Source organism: Phycodurus eques, chromosome 20 (assembly GCF_024500275.1).
Source record: "Phycodurus eques isolate BA_2022a chromosome 20, UOR_Pequ_1.1, whole genome shotgun sequence".
NCBI lineage: Eukaryota > Metazoa > Chordata > Actinopteri > Syngnathiformes > Syngnathidae > Phycodurus > Phycodurus eques.
The window spans coordinates 13,314,094-13,334,211 of NC_084544.1; the positions used below are offsets into that span (position 1 = coordinate 13,314,094).

At 41.2% G+C, this 20,118-nt stretch overlaps 1 protein-coding gene across 4 annotated transcripts in view; it reads right to left on the reverse strand.

The window, feature by feature from the left end:
- The window catches only part of rbms3 (RNA binding motif, single stranded interacting protein), a 308,492-nt gene that overhangs the window by 248,696 nt on the left and 39,678 nt on the right, over nt 1–20,118 (reverse strand). For 3 of the 4 annotated variants that reach the window (XR_009767246.1, XM_061664511.1, XM_061664509.1), the window contains exon 2: nt 6,216–6,373. Coding sequence is in view for 3 of the 4 variants with exons in the window: in XM_061664511.1 (XP_061520495.1) it covers nt 6,216–6,373 (158 nt within the window). In the remaining variant the exon portion in view is untranslated. The remainder of the gene's footprint in view (nt 1–6,215; nt 6,374–20,118) is intronic. The other variant, XM_061664510.1, reaches the window with a different exon arrangement.

Genomic DNA, 20,118 nt, shown 5'->3' on the forward strand with positions numbered 1-20,118 from the left:
TTTAGTTTCTTCATACGAAGTCTTAACCTTTCCTGCTACGGTCACCTGACCGTGGTCGGGAGACGCCTTCTCCAGGGCCGAGGTTGTCCTCCTCGCGGTTCACGCCCTTCTCTCGTTGCACAGCTGAGCTGGGTGGCGGCAACAATAAAGGCACGAAGCACCGATTTGCTGCTTTAATGGCTTTATTAGCTGCTCTGCACATTCAACGTCAACGGGTCCTCCGCTAATCGCTACTCTTCCCCGGTCGCCGTCACTACACTTGCCACTGTACACACTCGCACCTGCGCGCACTCCTTCCTCCTTCGCAGTCCCGCCGGACGACGCCTGTGCAGTCCCGTCTCAGTCACGCACATGCCCACACACACTGAGCCTGCTGTCACAATCACGTGGGAAAATACACGTAACAGACGTACTTCGACGTAAATTTCGACTTTAACGGTGAAATCCGACTTACGTGGAAATTCGGGTTACGTCGCCAGCGTAGGAACGGAACTTGTTCGTAAATCGAGGACTTCCTATATATATATATATATATATATATATATATATATATATATATATATAGCAGGCATGGTAAAACATACGCTAGCTTATATGTAGCAGGTATGGTAAAACATACGCTAGCTTAAAACATACGGTAGCATGCATGCACGCTACATACGGTAGCATGCATGCACGCAAAAACAATGTTTTTAAAAAGGCAGCGGGAGCAGAACTGAGTTCGGTTGTACTTTATTGAAGTATTTAACAATGTACTCACGTTATTTTTTGATCAATCCTCATCTAAAAATCCCTCAAAGTCCTCATGTTCTGTATCCAAAATGAACAGCTGGTCAAGTTCTCAATCAAACACGCCAGGTTTGAGTAAGTCTTCTTGCCATGCGGCTCCTCAGAAATGATGCCGGCTTTTACGAAAGCTCGAACAACAGTGCAAGCAGACACGTTAGCCCAAGCATCCACAATCCATTCACAAATTGTGGCGTAACTCGCCCGGCGCTGCCTCCTAGTCTTAGTAAAGCTGTGTTCGCCATCTGTCAACCATCGCTCCCACGCCGCTCGCAAATTCACTTTGAACGCCCTGTTTACACCGATGTCCAGTTCATTAATCCATTGTTCAATTTGGTATTCCAACTCGGGCCACTTTGCCTTTTTTCCGCGTTTTGTTTTTCTTTTTATTCCGCGGAAACTCAGCTTTGTCTTCTTGACTTGGTGAAGCTCGTTTTCCTGCTTCCTCCGCTTGCGAACCATGGATTCGTTGATCTTGGATTCTCTCGCGGCTGCTCGATTCCCATGTTCCTCCGCGTAACTGATAGCTTGCAGTTTAAACTCTGCTTCGTTAGCGTGTCTCTTCGTAGGTGCAGTTTTCGAAGTGCTCTACGGTTAAGGAATGCAACCAGCAAAGTTAATTTGAATCTTGAGATACATTAAAAAAAAATGTAGTTTCTTTGATATCTTAGGAAAAATAAATGGTAAATGAACTGCACTTATATAGCACTTTATCTTCATCATCACTGCGCCCAAAGCGCTTTACGAAGCCTCACATTCACACACACATTCATAAACCAATGGGCGACTGCTGCCATGCGAGGCGCTGCCAGGCCCACTGGGTGCAAATTAGTGTACAGTGTCTTGCCCAAGGACACTTCGACATGCGGACAGTCGTAGCAGGGATTCGAACCTGTTCTACCTACTGAGCCAAAGCCGCCCCAACATAATCCCATTGGTATCGCAAGACAAGTCCAGATCTGTGTTTTTCTACATACACAAGAGGTAATTTCCCTCAAATATTCTTCACAAATCTGTCTAAATCTGTGTTAGTGAGCATTTATCCTTTGTCGAGATAATCCATCCCACCTCACAGGTGTGGCATATCAAGATGATGATTAGACAGCATTATTATTGCACAGGCGTGCCTTAGGCTGGCCACAATAAAAGGCCACTCTGAAATGTGCAGTTGTTATTACACAGCACAATGCCACAGATGTCCCAAGTTCTGAGGGAGCGTGTAATAAGCATGCTGACTGCAGGAATGTCCACCAGAGCTGTTGCCCGTGAATTTAATGTTCATTTCTCTACCATAAGCCGTCTCCAAAGGCGTTTCAGACAATTTGGCAGTACATCCAACCGGCCTCACAACCGCAGACCACGCGTAACCACACCAGCCCAGAACCTCCATATCCAGCATGTTCACCTCCAAGATTGTGTGGGACCAGCCACCCGGACAGCTGCAACAATCGGTTTGCATAACCAAAGAATTTCTGCACAAACTGTCTCAGGGAAGCTCATCTTCACGCTAGTCGTCCTCATCGGGGTCTCGACCTGACTGCAGTTCGTCGTCGTAACCGACTTGATTGGGCGATTGCTCACATTCGGCCAATCAAGTCTGGCACGTTGGAGAGGTGTTCTCTTCACAGATGAATCACAGTTTTCACTGTTAAAGGCAGACGGCAGACAGCGTGTGTGGGTGAGTGGCGGTGGGGTTATGGTATGGGCAGGTATTTGTTATGAGCAACAAACACAGGTGCATTTTGCTGAAAACAAGCTGGAAACATCCCAGTTCTTGCATGGCCAGCATACTCCCCGAACATGTCACCCATTGAGCGTGTTTGGGATGCTCCGGATCGGCGTACACGACAGCGTGTTCCAGTTCCTGCAAATATCCAGCAAGTTCGCACAGCCATTGAAGAGGAGTGGACCAACATTCCACAGGCCACATTCAACAACCTGATCAACTCTGTGTGAGGCAAATGGGGGTCACACCAGATACTGACTGTTTTTCTGACCCCCACATACCACCACAATAAAGCAAAACTGCACATTTCAGAGAGGCCTTTTATTGTGGCCAGCCTAAGGCACACCTGTGCAAGAATCATGCTGTTTAAGCAGCGTCTTAATATGCCAAACCTGTGAGGTGGGATAGATTATCTCGAAAAATGAGAAATGCTCACTAACACAGATTTAGACAGATTTGGGAACAATATTTGAGGGAAATGGCCTTTTGTACATGAAGAAAAAGTTTTAGATCTTTGAGTCCAGCTGATGAAAAATGGGAGCAAAAACAAAAGTGTTGCGTTTATATTTTTGTTCAGTGTATCTATCTATATATAAGTAAACTGCATTATTTGAAGAAGATATACACATTTACAATTTTACAGGAAGTTTTGACATCTAGTGTTTAGTTCCGCTTTAAGTAAGAGATTTGCTTTACAAACCTTTTTGGGCCTCTCAGGCTAATGGAATTTGTATGGGTTAGTAGGAAAAAATACATGGTATTTATATATACCATGTATTTTCTTACATATATATGTGTATGTAAGTATACATACACATATATATGTATACTTCTTACATGGTTACTGGGAGAATGACCAAACATACTGAACAACACTTTCCCATCTCAAAATATTTTCTGAATCATTGGCCACATTGAACCAGGACCTTTCTGGAAAGATGACCGAGCGAGGATTTTGCAACTAGACGGCTGTCTTGAGGCCTGTATTTCACAATATGCAGGCCTCCCCTCCCATTAATAAGTGTGACCCTTTTTTTATTACCATTTTAAATGTGAACAGGCCTGATGGAGCTGAAGAAAACTACTTATGTGTGTGTGTGTTCACTTTTATGTGTACGTGAAAGACAGAGAATTTCATAGAGAGCCAATACCACTGTGCGTTTCAGCTTGATGAGGTCTTGGTCTGCGATTCCTCTGGGCGGTGGTCCAATCTAGGCTTTATTAGTCTTTATTGAGTTTTGTGCAGGCAGGGCTGTGTGGTTTCTCTATCAAGAACATTTAGCAGAACTGTGAGAGCAACTTTGTGCAGCTCTAAAATTCACAACAAATACTTAGTCGCAGTGTAATAGGGTGCACACAGGATTGAACATGACCTTTTGTAATTCAGTATAGTGCACGACCTTTTGAAATTTTGCTGGTTGGTGATTGTGTTTTAGTTTTATAAAATGACATTTTGAGAGCTTAATTACACCCTGTGATGGATACAGCAATGCGTTTCTAATACAAAGACAACTGGGGAAAAGACCAAAAGGCACGATCTTTTAACATATATGTTGTGTATCGCGGCACGGTGGGTGACTGGGGAGAGCGTCTGCCTCACAGTTCTGAGGACCGGGGTTCAATCCCCGGCGCCGCGTGTGTGGAGTTTGCATGTTCTCCCCGTGCCTGCTAGGGTTTTCTCCGGGCACTATCGGTTTCCTCCCACATCCCAAAAACATGCATGGTAGGTTAATTGACAACTCTAATTTGCCCGTAGGTGAGAATGTGAGTGCGAATGGTTGTTTGTTTGTACACACAATTCTGTTGAACAAGCTGGTCAAAAACTCCACAGCTATGCTTCCACACCTCCACAGGAATGTCATCAGGACCAACTGTCTTTCCATTTTTTCATCCTCTTTAGTGCCTTTGTAACTACACCCTTACTAATCATTGCTGCTTCCTGGTCCACCACACTTGCCTCTTCTACTCTTCCTTCATCTCTATCCCTCTGTTTGGCCAACCTCTATAGATCCTTTTATCCTTCTATAGTGTCTAACCTGGCATACATGTCATCATATGCCTTTTGTTTGGCCTTTGCCACCTCTACCTTTGCCCTACGTTGCTTCTCCATGTATTTCTTTCTCCTCTCCTCAGCCCTCTCAGTGTCCCACATCTTTGCTAACCTCTTTCCTTGTATGATTTCCTGTACTTTGAGGTTCCGCCACCAAGTCTCCTACCCCTCTTGGCTTTGTGCTTTCCTCTTCTCTTTCTGCCTAAGAACCCACTTTCCACCTCTCCTTTGTCTTCGACCTACAGTAGCTGTATTTCTTGAGAATATTTTACTTCAATTTGTCATTTATAGTGTGTGCAATATAACTGATCACAGTGCTTTTATTTTAAGGCACAAAACTAAGTCAAGGTATTTGGAACTGTAAAATACAACATTGCACCTTACAATTCAATCAACTTATGAAAAACTATAAATTATTACAACTTAATTTCTTACAGAAGCTTAATAATTATCCAAATTATCCTTACTCCACACCATCACAATGTCTTTTGTAGTTTTTCACTTTCAAATTCATCCTGTGGGCCAGATTGTACCCCCTAGCGGGCCGGTTCTGATCCAGGGGCCGTATGTCTGACACCACTGAGTTAAATGAAACAACTTTTATGTGGTTGCTGACTAACCCATTATTATCGCAGCAATTATTTTATGTAACTCAATGCTCGCGCTCTACCAAATGTTCCATGGTGAAAATGATCAGCCACCTAAAGTGCAAAAATCCTCTTAAATAGCGCAGTCTCCACCAGTTTTAAGTGTAATCCGTTCGAGTGAATGAACATGCAATTTAGTGACCGCTATTTGGGTTTATTATTCTCAGTAAAAGATCGCATCATTCTCAGTAAAAGATAGCAATGTTAGTAAACTGACTCCACCAAGCCGCACCCTCTCTAGTATGCTACTCTCCAGGCACTGTGATGTCACTGTCCATGCACAAGTCACGTCAGCGAGACTGCTCGATTATGCTGATCATGGTCACCAAGAGCGTGCACAATCTGTTGAAGTGAACACAAAATTTAGTGCCCATTATTTGGCATCTTAGTAAAACAGCCCCTTATTAGTGTTGTGGTACTCACAATTGGTCTTGGTTTCTAGACCAATCTTAGGACCGATTTTGGGGCTGTCTAAGTCTCAGAATAGAATGCATTTTCTTTCAGGTTTGACTGAAGATTTATGGCCAAATTATTTACATACGTATTTAATTTTTTTTTTTTTTTTTTTTTTTTACATCTATAATCATTTAAAGTTGAGGTCATTACAGAATATTTAAGCACAATTATTTCCATTAATGCACTTACTGGCCACTGTATGGGCTACTTCAATCTAATATATCTCGTGTGGTGGAATAAAATAAGCACAATTATAGAATCAGATCTCAGTATGAGGTAGTGCAGTTCTGTAAATGTCAACCACAATAAAAACCAGAATGTCAAATAATTTATTCTCAAACAAAGGTGAGCATTAATATGATTGTATTGTATCAGATTAGACGTGTACAAGCAAGTGTACTGTACTTTAGTGACTTCATTACATTGGTACATATTCTCCTCAGTGCAAATCACAGCAGGAAGTAACACACCATCGTGAAGATATACATACAGTATATACAGGTATCTGTATATGCTGTACTGTAGAATTGGAAATGTTCCCAGTACTTACGGTTGACAGAGCTTGATGAGGTCCTGGTCGGTGGTCCCAGGTGGCAGGCCTCGGATGTACAGGTTGGTCTTACTCAGCTGCTCTGCCGCTCCGTGGCTGCAGCTGTTGGTGCTGGGGCTGGGAGGAGCCATGGGATGAGGGGGTGGAGCATAGGGCTGCTGGGAAGAGAAGGGAAGAAAAGATCAATTTTAAATAATCATATGAATTAATAGGGCGGCACGGTGGGCGACTGGTTAGAGCGTCTGCCTCACAGTTGTGAGGACCGGGGTGTGTGGAGTTTGCATGTTCTCCCCGTGCCTGCGTGGGTTTTTTCCGGGCGCTCCGGTTTCCTCCCACATCCCAAAAACATGGATGGTAGGTCAATTGACAACTCTAAATTGCCCGTAGGTGTGACTGTGAGTGCGAATGGTTGTTTGTTTGTATGTGCCCTGCGATTGGCTGGCAACCAGTTCAGGGTGTACCCCGCCTCCTGCCCGATGATAGCTGGGATGGGCTCCAGCACGCCCGCGACCCTAGTGAGGCTCAGAAAATGGATGGATGGATGGATGGATGGATGAATTAATAGGATGAAAAAAAGTTTTGGAAATAAGATCCTTACATGAAGGACAAAAGGATCAGTGTCTGACAAAGTCATGACATTCTGACTGATGTATCAGCCATACATAAGTGGCTCTGAAAAAAAAAATTACATTAAGCCTTCTCCATAATGAGTGGAAGGTGCTATAATGATAAGATGAATCACATAGACACACACGCACACACACACACACACACACACACACACACCAACCAGCCACAAGATTATTTGCATATTTACACAATATAATGACATGCTGCCTCTCCGACAGGAGATCCGAGCGTAAATCTCTGTGTGGAGTTTGCATGTTCGCACAGTGCTTGCATTGGTTTGCTGCCTTCCACATTCCAAAAACATGCGTGTTAAGATAGTGGAATATTCAAAAATTATGTGATTAACTCATGACTCGTGAATAACTGGCAACAAGTCCTGGTGTGCTATGATGTCACTATTTAAGTCGCTGATCCTCCCAGCACAAATCTGAGAACACAAACCGTGATCAGGGTTTGACACGAACCACACTGAAATGAACTAAACTGTTCTGTACAAATTGATAGAAACGTCGCTCTCTTAAAAGATAAAAACAATAAAAGAAATAAAATTTTAATGCTGTGTGACTTGCACAGTTTGACAAGGTATCAATGTTTGCATGATAAAGCTCTTTGATATATTTCCTTTTTAAATGTCCTTGACTATTACACAAGAGTAAAAAGAAGTTAAATGCTGTTTAATAAAACGTTAAAACAAAACGTTTTCAACATTTGATGATGAGCGACAAATGTATATAGTAGTAGGAAAACTGAAACTTTGTTTGGAAGGTGAGTTAGTTGGGATAACATTATACAGCACATGCAAGTGTTATAGTACGATTGTTGACTTATAGTACGATTGCTGACTTAGCCATAATATACTGGGCAGCCAGGACAGAAGCATGTACCAACTTCAGACACAAAATTAAATTTCCTGTTGTATTATTTTTCATTTTTGGATTGCCATCACTGATACCCGTCCGTGGTGGAATCTGGAATAAAAATAGACCATTATGTAATGTTTGCAAACAATAGCAGCCATGATATTTTCAGGACCCGAACGGAAATGGTAACAAAAACCTTTTTGTGTTTAGACTGCTAGATATATAGCAAAAAGTTTGGTTTTTAAATTTCCTTAAATGAAAAATAATCCAGCGTAAACTGTGGATGAGGAGATGAAATCAAGTGGATGTCATAAATAGTAGCATAGAGAATATTGCCTGCCTGATGGCATATAGTAGTCGCTTCTAAAACCCAGCTCAAGCTGCCTCCGTTTGATAACAGGGAAATACATGAACATAGAACATGTAGAACATGTAGAACATGGGCCATTAGTAGGTGGGCCATGTCTGTGGCCTCTGAACTGTTATTCCTTCACTTAGGGTTATACTTCCTTAGAGTCTGGCCGCAAGTGGTGTTCTGACCGACACACTTCGATGAAGACAGCCGAATACCTCCGCTAACAGCTGAGAGTACCGCCAATAAACAGCCTCAGATCGAGTTCACTGCTGGAAGTGAAATTTTTAACTTTCACTTTTTTTTTTTTTGAAAGGTTCGCATTTTGACACTGTGCCACTTGAAGGAGCCTAGATTGCATGAAAATGGCAAGTTCTACATTAACTGCTGAATGTGCCCAGTGAAAATCGCCATTGGCACACAGTCACTGTGTGAAGCCCCCGAGTACCGTATTTTCCGGACTATAAGGCACACTGAATTATAAAGCGGAATATCAAAGAACGGGTCTATTTTCATACATAAGGCGCGCCGGATTACAAAGCGCATCAAGCGAAACAAAACAGTCAGATGAGTCCCTTTTGCACACACCATAATATTATGTCGAAGCACAGTACGTATTACTCCAACGAGGCTCCTGACGACGGTAGCCGCAATGTTCTGATAATCCATCAAGCGGTACGGCTTCGTAGTTTACCAAAGTCGTACTAAAACATTCTGACAGATTTTTGAGCACCGTGTACCACATCAAATCCTTTCGAGGTGAGGAAGCACAACCAGAATAAATACATAAGGCTCACCGGATTATAAGGCGCACTGTTGATTTTTGAGAAAATTAAAGGATTTGCACCTTATGGTGAGAAAAATACGGTAATAGGACAGAAATGCATTTTTTCTTGTTTCTTGTTGTTCTTTGTATTCATATGTAAAAAGAAAATTGTTCTGAACCCCCCGCCCACCAATATATTCGTTTTATATTCATGACAGGTATCTTATCTGGTTTTACGCAACTATCAATTTTAATTAATGCCAAAATTGAAATTTGGCATTTTATTTTAGGCCCTGCGATTGGCTGGCAACCAGTTCAGGGCGTACCCCGCCTCCTGCCCAATGATAGCTGGGATTGGCTCCAGCACTCCCGCGACCCTAGTGTGGAGGAGCGGCTCAGAAAATGCATGGATGGAAGGATTTTATTTTAGTTTGTATTTTTGTTGTTTTTAATGGAAAGGACATTTTATTTTGCATATTGCAGTATTATCTCATGTGGTCTGACCGACCTCAGTAAATGGACCTTTGGCTCTGACGATTCTAGTAATGTTTTAGGATTTGTATTTGAGTACCCTTGCTGCCTGAGCTTAACTGATTGTAAGTCAAACATCAGTAGTTACCAAAACACTTCATGGTTGGATCATTTACAAATTATGGAATGCTAGCCTGTGCTACCATGACTAATGTTAAGGCATTTCATTCATTGCTATATTAATATTCAATGCTATATAGTGTATTGTTTTATTATTATCTCCTGAATTTATTAGCCAGTCCCTCAATGATCACAATGTCTGAATTGCAACTACGTGTATTTTTAAATTAACTTACCTGCTGAAATGTAAATTTGTTTCCCTTCGAAGAATTTTACCGAACATAACAACATCTTTTCAACTGACACTTCCTACATTCAAATTACAGCAGTAGAGAAGAAGGCTAAAATCATCATCAAAGTCATTTATCTTGTTTTCTCAATTGCTCTGCCTTGGTGAAATGACATTTGAGGTGTGGTTTACTATGGTACCATTGGGGAAAGCTCCGGCTTTGGCCACCCAGGATGTATGTTTGAAGTGCTTTCCCGTCATTTGTTGCACTGGTAGTTATTTTATTTATTTTTTCTATGAAGATTTTTATTTATTTATTTTTTTTAAAAAATCTTTTATTGTACATCTCAATAAACAGAACCTAACTAACGGTGAAATGTCCGGTACCTATAGTACCACAAAAAGCACAATAAAGCCGAAGAAGAATAAACATACTTCATGCACATTGAACTGAGGATGTCATGTGACAAGATGCATGACAGCGGGTAAGGCCCTTGACTTTAGAAGCACACTCGTCCACAAAAAATATATAATTGTTTTCAGCTTTTGAGGTTCCACTGTTGTTATAAATGAGCGCCACTGCTCATTCATCATAGCCACAAAACCAATTCATTACGCTGCCACGGTAACATCTCGATGTGGGGATCTTCTAAAGACTATTTAATATATATCCCAAGGTAAACACCTCATTTTGATACGACCTCCATCTTCCAAAATGCGATGAATATGCAATCCCTCTCTTGATGGGCTTGTGCTGTTAGCGTTGATGTATGGTACACGAGTGAGGGTTTCCTGTTCACTGCTATTTTTATCTACAGTATAAAGCAAGAACACTGCACACGCTGACACCGAGGGAGAACCGAGACCTGGTGGGCAGAGGCGGAAAAGAGCAAAAGAGTGATGAAAGAAGAACAACCGGGTAAGAAGATACTCAGAAAGAAACCCCGCTCTAGAATGATGAATGGCAACAGGAGAGAAAAAGTGGGGCGAGTCCACATGACTAAATATCACCTCTAGTTAGCCAAGTTAACCCGTTGACCTCTGCAGAGAGAACCTTAGTAACCCACCGAGTTCCTTACACACACACACACCAAATTCACACACCATTAGCTCTCCATTCTTCCCCACATGTTAGCAGCGGTCGCTGGAGCGTGGCTGATTTGATGCGCTATTTTAAGCGAGTGCGCCATGCCAGCGTGTCGCCTGCAAGTCCTCAGAAAAAGTGCCGGGGTCCACTGAGCATGAAGAGGGAGCCGCGTCCATCAGTGGACGCCCAATTACCATGCTGAGCTAAGTGGAACTAATAGCTAGCTACTCACAGGGCTGGCCACAAGCGCACACACACACACACACAAACACACATATTGGACCAACATTTTAACGTCAAGTGATAACGGAGAAATACGACAAGGTCCAATGAACTTTAAAGCCATCACGTTGAGGAATGAAGTTTAAAAGTTAGGGTTCAATGCCTATTTCACTTTGCATACAGTACGCAATCTGATCATTAGCCTCATCCTATAAAACAATATACATGTATTTAAATAATTGAGTTTATTTAAGAAACTTATCCGAAAACAATCCTCCTAATATCCATTCATAACACACATTTAAATTGGTCTTGAGACAAGCAAAATTCTAAATGCTTAACCTTTGTAATCAGTCGTCAAAGAACTATATTAGCATGTTTTCTTATTGTTTTTCCCAATCTCAACATTGCATTGGTTTGGAAATATTGGACTTTTCTGCAAGAACAAGTTTTAGCCAGAGGACAGAAAAGCAATGTTGTCACAACCAGTATTGGGAAAGTTTATTTTCTAGTTCAAAGTTCAGATCACCCTTCCAAAAATGAACCAGTTCAGTACAGAGTTCATAATTTTGAACTAAATTCTCCTTTCCAAAACTGAACAAGTTCATAGTTCTTTTTTGTTTTTTCTCAGTATGTTGCTGATGGGCTATTCTCCTTAAGATACTGGCATTTCAGTTTCCCATTGCTGCCACCCATTTAGTCCACACTAGTAGCCAGCTGCAGCTTTCACCCTACAATCTCAAAAACATGATGAAAAAGGACACCGATAACTTTGCATTCCTCGCAGCGCTGGCTGACTATATTAACAAAATATGTTCATATATTACAAAACAAAATAAATTCCACATTATGACTGCGTGATCATACAGTTTTAACTAAAGCATTCTGATACAAATAATTTTCACACAGCTGTGACGCGTTATTAGGTTTCCCTCATAGTTTCTATGCAGGAAACTCCCTGCTCCAATATTACTGGCTCCAGGACACACACCACTGGACTATGATTGTATTCCTGTACAACACGCCCTACTGCTTCCAGAAGATAAACGCAGCTGCAGCGTGCCTGCCATGAATGGCGGCCGTGGCCACGTACAGCATTTATCCACCGACATATGAAGGCTCGTAAATAGTGTATTCAGACAGCTTTTGACCTGGAAGTCCCTGACAAAAGCTGTCCTTTAATTTCCATTTCTTTCTCATTTTGTTGCTTCCACAACATTTCACTTCAGCATACAAAAAGTAACATTTCATATTTTCAACATAAGAAAATACAATGAATCCAACGGCCTCCAATCTTAGCACTGTGTATTTCTTTCGTGTTTGTCTGCCGGCATACAGACGGTTTTAGATTATATATGAACAAATAAAATCACAAGTTGTTCCGCCGCCCCCGGTTATGTTGCTCTTTGCATTTCTCTCACCAATTTCTGATTAAAACAATTGGACTCAAATGTCAACAATCTGTTAGTCCTCGTTAAATATCTGTTTAACAGGTTGTAATCCCTTAGTGGCTAATTTCAGAGGGGTAGTACATAACCAATGATTTTGAATCACTTGTAGGAATACTGGATGATTTGTCTCCTTTATAGAGATCCTGCACAATGAATACATCAAAGCTATAACAGAAGACCCCACATTTATTAGCCTTTGGCTTTTACATAAAACCCAGCAAAGCGGGATAGAGCTGCAACATTGTGTGTGCAATCACACAGCAACACGGCAGTCAAATAATTAGAAGCGTGATGAGGTCACCGCCAGCCAGTTTTAAAGTACATTACTTGTAAACTGGTTTTAACTCAACAGTGCAGGAAAAGGCGTGAGTGTAAAACTTAATGTTAGCATGCGTAATGTGTCCCTGTTGCTTTCACCTTGTGTTCCCGAGTATATCTTGTCCACTGTTGCTTATATTATAGTCATAATATTATACAACATGCTGCGTGACACAAACGTAACAGCACATAAACCGCAGACGCCGCACAAAGTGGCTGTTGGTGCTGAAGGTTAATTGAAAGCTTTTGCTTCGTTCTCACGCTTTCTTTGTTTTAGCCCCACTAATACCCTTGGCCCTCCTCCTCCTCCTCCTCTTCCTCCCGAGGCTCCAGTCTTGGCTTGCATCCTGGGCTTTGGAATTCATGTGTCCCGCCCTATTGATTTGCTTTCATTTTTTAAGGTCAGAAGCTGAAATCTTACACAATGTGGCAGTGACGATCAAGTCCAGCCCATTACTTACATTGCTGGGTGCGAGGCAAAGAGCAAGGTTATCAAGGGTTAAAGGGAGGGGGGGGAAAAAAAAAAAAAAAAAAAAAGAGACTCACCTGGCATTAGGAATGCATGTCGGTGCAACAAGTTCTCATGGGACATGCATACATAAAGAATAGCAGTTTTTTTCCATTGCTTTGCCTTTGGTAGAACATTTTACAGGGTTCAGCATCAAGACATTGATTTTGTGATAAGACCTTGTGTTACTACAAGCAGGGTATCAACAGGTTAAGAGGTTGGCAAAATCCCCCTCCAAGGGTGAGTGCTTAATCCGTTGACATGTTTTTATGTTGTTACTCTGCTATTATTGAAGAATTATATTCTAGGAATTTGATAATGGCATACATTGTATGTATGTGCTATGTATGCACTGGAGCAAGAAAAAATGCAACAGCATAAAATGACCAGCCTGAACTCGAGCTGGTAAGACTCACATGCAAAGCGGTAAAAATACAGCATCGCAATATGTGTCGTCACTTGTTATTAAAGTTAAGGTAGAGTGTTTTTTTTTTTTTACTATAAACTTATCTTTGAATTTCAGGCTGTGGAGTAAACTACGAACTGTTTCACTTTAGATCTGTCTTCTCTTAGTAGCATTTTTCTTTTTAGTATTGTATATATACATGAAGGGAACACATGAACATGCAAATAAAACAATATATACAACTGGTCCAGGCTTGTACATCACTTAGAATGCTTTTTAAAAGAAAATGCAATATTTCCTCATGTGGCCCTGTGAATATACAAACATACATACATACTGTACACTAGATTTATTCTAGTCACTTAACACGCTCATGAACATTTGTGAGTACGTGACAAAAGTTCCAAACCTCCCTTGCATTGCTCGCTCGCTAAATTAGGCATGTGTAAAGCATGCACAAGGCTAAAACAATGCCATTATATCTGACATCCAATTCAGCAAAATGTATAGTTTAAAAAGAAAACTTTTATTGTCAATCATCTGTTTATAACATACCATTTGTTATCAAAGGTTGTCACACTATTAGTGAAAACAAAGTAACGTGATATCGCCTCACCCTAAAGAGCACATGCAGAATAGAAAACAGATGGATGAAGTACTATGAAGACCATGTCAGTTAATCTTTTATACTGTTTGTACAATATTATGTGTTATCCACTGCTCTTGTTCTCTATCGATATATCTGTAGTTTAAAAGTAGAGGCTGCATTTCACAATGAGAGCAAGTAAATAAAGAGAACTTTGCGCGTTCAAATGAAGTGCTGAGATTGAGAAAAGTCAAATTGGAGTTTCCCCTTTTCTGTTTGGTATCTTGACACAACAGTGAAGTCTCAAACAATTTTATATAGTTTAATTTAACAAACTTCAACTGACCCGTTTTAGAGGTTATGTTTGTCCAAAACCTTTATTTTGGTTCATAATGGCGTTTCAGATATTATATGCACCTTTAATCAGGGCTCCCAGTGGGAACTTCCCACTTAATAGCCTTTGTGCATCTTCACTTAGCATTTTGTGACATATTAATACATTAGGTTCATGGCTGTGCATATATGAGCCTAGACCAGCTGACTAGGAATAAGACAAATATTCTTTGTTCTACTACAAGATTTGGAAGTGTTCAATTTGCTTAAACTAAAATGAAGAAACTTCGAGAGAGAGAGAGAGAGAGAGAGAGAGAGAGAGAAATATTTCCTTCATCTCTCTTCACCAAAACCCTCGTCGGTTTGGGTAAATGACGACGATCCTTTTTCCTCTTATTCCTCTCTGCACCTTCTTCACTCAAGGTTTTGCCACTTACAGATCATCAAATTGGCCATATGTCACACAGCAACTACATTGAGCAAAAAGCACACTCTATGTACCGTTATGGTTGCATTATACTGTACTTGTCACGTTGGGGGGAGAGAAAAAAATAAAATAAAAAAAGACATACATTTGACGGTACTCCTTACTAAAAGAGACACTCCACAGCCCGCAGCGCTAACGTTATGTTAGTAAAGTAGACTAACGTTAAGCTCATGGATTTGTGTTTCACGTTCGTCTCTCGGGTCCCGCGACACGGCGTCATACTCAGTGGAGAGAAAGGTCCGTGTTACACGGAATGGGTGCTCGGCTTGCATTTCACTATGAAATGTGACCACACTTTGGTCATTTGTCTATTGTCTCTCTATCTTCTCAACGAGGCTTAGCATTTTGCAACCGCTGTCTTGGGGCTTCTGAGTGGAACGCTTCACTTCTCCACGCATCGGTGACGTAAGGTCATATACGCCACTGCCTTCTTCCGTCTTCGCGACCGTCTCCATGGTAAACCTGATTTGCAGTTTTGCTTTTCAATGTGTTTTCTGATGCGCAAAATGCAAATTTTGACCCGGAAACTGCGATACGAGACCGCTTAATTCGAACCTTGCACTCATAAGTAGGGAAGCAATGTTGTGCGTCAGCGGACGCACAGTCACAAAGCTTTTTGGGCCAGTCATTATTTTTGTGCGTCGGGAACACATCAAACGAGATCCATGTATATACTGTGTGTATATCGCCTCACCCTCAAGAGCACATGCAGAATAGAAAACAGAGTTTTGAATCAATTATTTGAGCTCTCCTTCATTCTCGTCATCATCATAATCAAATGTGGAAATTAGACTTGAGTACACAAAAAAAAGGTATCATTCCAGTGACGGGTGTAAAAGCTGTGATGTGGCTTCCATTTGGCCCCTTCCTCTCTGTCCAGTTATAGCTCTAGGAAAGTCGACTGAGCATCAGCTTTGTAATTGGCCGTGATTTATAGGAGAGCCCGCGAGACCTTGCACAGCACTAGCATCAGCTCAAGTCGTCGCAGTCAATATCACAAAACTGACCCACATTGTTTCTCTAATCCAGCACACGATGACATTATTATACTATTGCATATTTGCTGCGTAAATGCATGATGTCTTGTTCTGTGCCGTATTTCCACATGTGTGCTTGATCACACGCATACAAGAGAAACCTGCCATAAAATAAGACAGGCGGTATCCTTAAATGGAAAAAGAAAACAATGCCTCTCTGCTCATGCTAAATTAATTCATGCTGGCAAAGTGTGTGCAAAGACTCTTAAAAGACGAGCATATTCCCAGAGGCATCCCTTCCAAACTGCCAGAACTAACAGCTCGCACTGCGCTCCACTGCATTCACAGCAGCTTCAAAACACAGAAATAACACAAATCCCTCATCCATCCTGGGTAGCTGCTTGCAAACCTTTAGCCCTCAAACACGTGCTTTGAGAATCCCAGCTGCATCTCAAAACCGTAAGATGAGGGAGGGGCAGTAAAAGACAGGCAAACTGGCGCTATTGTCTTATCCCTTTGTCTCCAGTTTTTATACGATTGTTGAGGTAAACCCATTGCTCGAGGCGCGAATGGTAAATCATCCCAGAGTCACTGGGGAACACTACGCTTCTGCTTCTGTGGCCAAATGTTCTCTATCAGGAAGAGACGCAGCGCTCAGAGCATGGAAAAATGAGGATCAGACAATGAAAGTAGTAGGAACAACACAGCTGTAGGTGCCAATAAACACAGGCTAAGACCAAAGTGAAGAGCAGAAAGGGAAAGCAAGGGGGATAGCGATTGAAAAAAAAAAAAAAAAACACACCATAAATATGTTTGGGGGACCAGTCGGCCAACAAAACACTGCCCAATAGTTCATGAGGTCAGTTATAAAAGTGCTGATATATACAGATTCAAAACTCACATTTTTCTTTTTTTGTTCTACGATAGTTGTTGGGTTGTTTTTCTCGTCGGCTCTCTTTGCTCTTGCTCTAGCTTTGGGGTAGATAAGAGGAGACGTAATGTTCCATGTCAAGAAGCATGTATCTGGATAGAAAGCCCCAGAGGTGTAATAGAAAGGGGACACAGATAGGATGCAATTCATGTTATCTACAGTCAAATCAGAAAGTGAATAACAGAGCCTTTGGAGGTACAGCAACATATACAGTGCGTTTTGGCCGTACGACCAACTGCGGGGCTAAAAGTCTCAAACATATACTGTACATACAAAACAATGCAAGTTAGACAACAACTAAAAGACGTGAAATTGCAATTGGCAAATGATTGTCGAAGTCAAGAAGCACAATGGGAGTCTCAAATGTTAATCAGTGTACTTTTCTTCATGAGAGCGTCTTTGTCACATACAATGGTGCTGCCTAAGCTTTTGTTCAATTTCACATCTTCATACGTCGTATTCAAAATATAGTATACAGTAGTTTTCTCTTTATAGCTTTTTTGGTAGATCGCAGTTGATTATTCTTGCTGCTGTTCACATGATTCTGTACATAAATGTCAGTTTTTATCCGTGTGAAGTCTGACATTCATACCTGCATACACAGTTATATTTGCCACATACAGTACACTACTGCGCTCATTCTGCTAAGTCTTATTCCCTAACATTTTAAATATGTGCATACTGTATACGCGTTTGGATTTTTGATACATTTATGTTCTTGTCTGCTCTTCCTCTGTCGACTTGCTGAACAAACGGAATTCCTCCTACTGCGGGATGAATAACTCATCTATTGCATTCTATTAATTCGACAAAACATCAGCCAAAAAGAGTATAACTTTGATGAACTTGTGCCAGGTTTTATTTGTCCTGACCTCATTTTTGGAATTATTGATTATTTCGCTGAACACATTTAATGGAACATCATGTCATGGAAATTTGGTCAGTGGAATATGTGGTGGGCATCTACAACTATGCATTTCTAGTTTATTTGTATCACAACAGAGGAAAGGAGGATGTACAATGGATTCATTCGTGGCATTTGGGGTTCACAATATACAAGTCAGTGTTAATTGGTACTGGCGTTGAACTTGTATGTGTTTGTAACACATCTCAAGATGGGCTAAGTATGGTATCTTTTCCTTCAATTTGGATAAAATAATGACATTTAGGTCATCAGATCAAGCCAACAAAAGACAGCAAACAGGTTTATTTGAGCTGACCTAATTGGAACCCGATTGGTTTTGACTTTTATACGCATAGACAGTATCATAAATGTGCAGTTTGTGGGCATATGACGCATGGCAAGATACATCTACCAACATGCATTTCCAGTTTAACTGGATACGTATTACACCAGAGAAAACCACGGCTACCATTGTTTTTTGGAGTGTTCATCCATAGACACTCAGTTCTAATCTATAATGTTTTGTAAACTTGGAGTCTTTGGAATATACCTCGGTGAAGGTCCTCCATGCATCCGAGCCTTATGTGGTTCCTCAAAACAGAGCAACATCTCGGACAAACACAAACCTCACACCAAGATGGTTCTGTCATAGAAGTCCATATAAGCACACTACAGCAGCCATGTTTACACCAGACATTTGATCGCCGTAAATATAGGTTATCGCCAGACAATAACAAACAGTCAGCCAGTGTTTAGTGACTACAAGCTGAATTGTACTTGTGGAGGACGATTAAAGCAGTTTGTCTGCAAAGGCTATGGCAGCCGTACGGAAGAAAAACTGCGTACGGGTTGAGCTGCGGGCAGAGACAAATTGAAACTCGACGGACGTAAATATTTGGGTTGATTTGTCATCATTACGGCCAGCTGGTTCGGTTTGCGTGTTAGCCGGTGTGGGAGTGGAGAGTGCAGGATAGATGGAGTGAGATAATGGGAGGACAGACACAGGTCTTGATCGACAGCGCATGCTCTAAATGTGGGTCTCCACATTTAGAGCACACCCCACTCAAAAATGTTGGCAGATTCCATAACATTATGGTGTTACTGATCTACTATTTTTTGTTTGTTTGTTTGTTTGTTTGTTTTTTAAGGACATGCTGCAATCATGGTCATTTTGGTGATGAACTATGTGAATTTCATAACCTGCGGCTAAAGTCACCCCTTGTCTATTCAAAATGAAGATATTGATAAATAAATCAAAGCGATACAGACTGAGGTCACATTCCAGCAAAGTATGATAAACAAGTACTATTGCAAAAGTATATCTGCACAGTCTTGTGAGAGTTGTTTCAAAAATCTTCTGGGAAAAAAAACAAAAACAATGATTGGCACTAACTATTGGCACTATAATTTATGATGAATGGTTATTGTGGTTCCCATTTTCAGTAGCGAGGCATTATCACCTCAGCCAAAATGGATTTTGAGAGCGCTCCTCTTGTCTTAGCTCTTATCAAACTCTGCATATATTCGAAATAATGTGGCTCTCCAGATAATGATATCTTTATTTAAAATTGCGATTTCATGTTATATGAGATACAATATGCCTGCATATTCAAAAAACGCTGCCCACCTACACATTAACTCAATGGTGCGTTGACGCATTTCACTATTTCCATTGTCTCCTAAACTATTCAGCTCGGAGGAAAGATGACGACCTGAACAATGCGGTTTTCAGCTTCCACATTTTCCTTTTTCAGCTATTTGAGATGTAACTGAATGAACAGTTTTGAAGGCATGTTCGTAATGTATGGTACAGCACATCTTCGGCATAATTATTGATATTAGGCATTTTGTGTTCAAATTCAGTTGGCATTAAAGCTTTAAGGGAAGAAGAGCAATCGTGAAAAAGAAGGATGTGGGGCCAGATTGCATCATCATCAGATTTTATGTCTACGTCACCGCCAGTTGTGTTCATTGACAAGCATCTCACTATGAAATTTTAGAATGAAAAGACATACTGTCCCTGAATCCACTTGTGAATGTGAACTGCTCTAATCTTTGTTTGCGCAGCCAGGAGGCCCAACAGTCATGAGTGACTGCGCCAGCTGACCAGGTGAGGAGCGTTATTGCTGAAATGTGGAGCCTGTCGGGAACGGGGCCAAGAGGGACAAGGGACAGATTGATATAAAGAGGAGGTTTGACCTGTGGGAGAATGCTATTTGCTACACTGTTTGCCAGACAAAGAAATTTACGTCCCCTCTTCCAGAA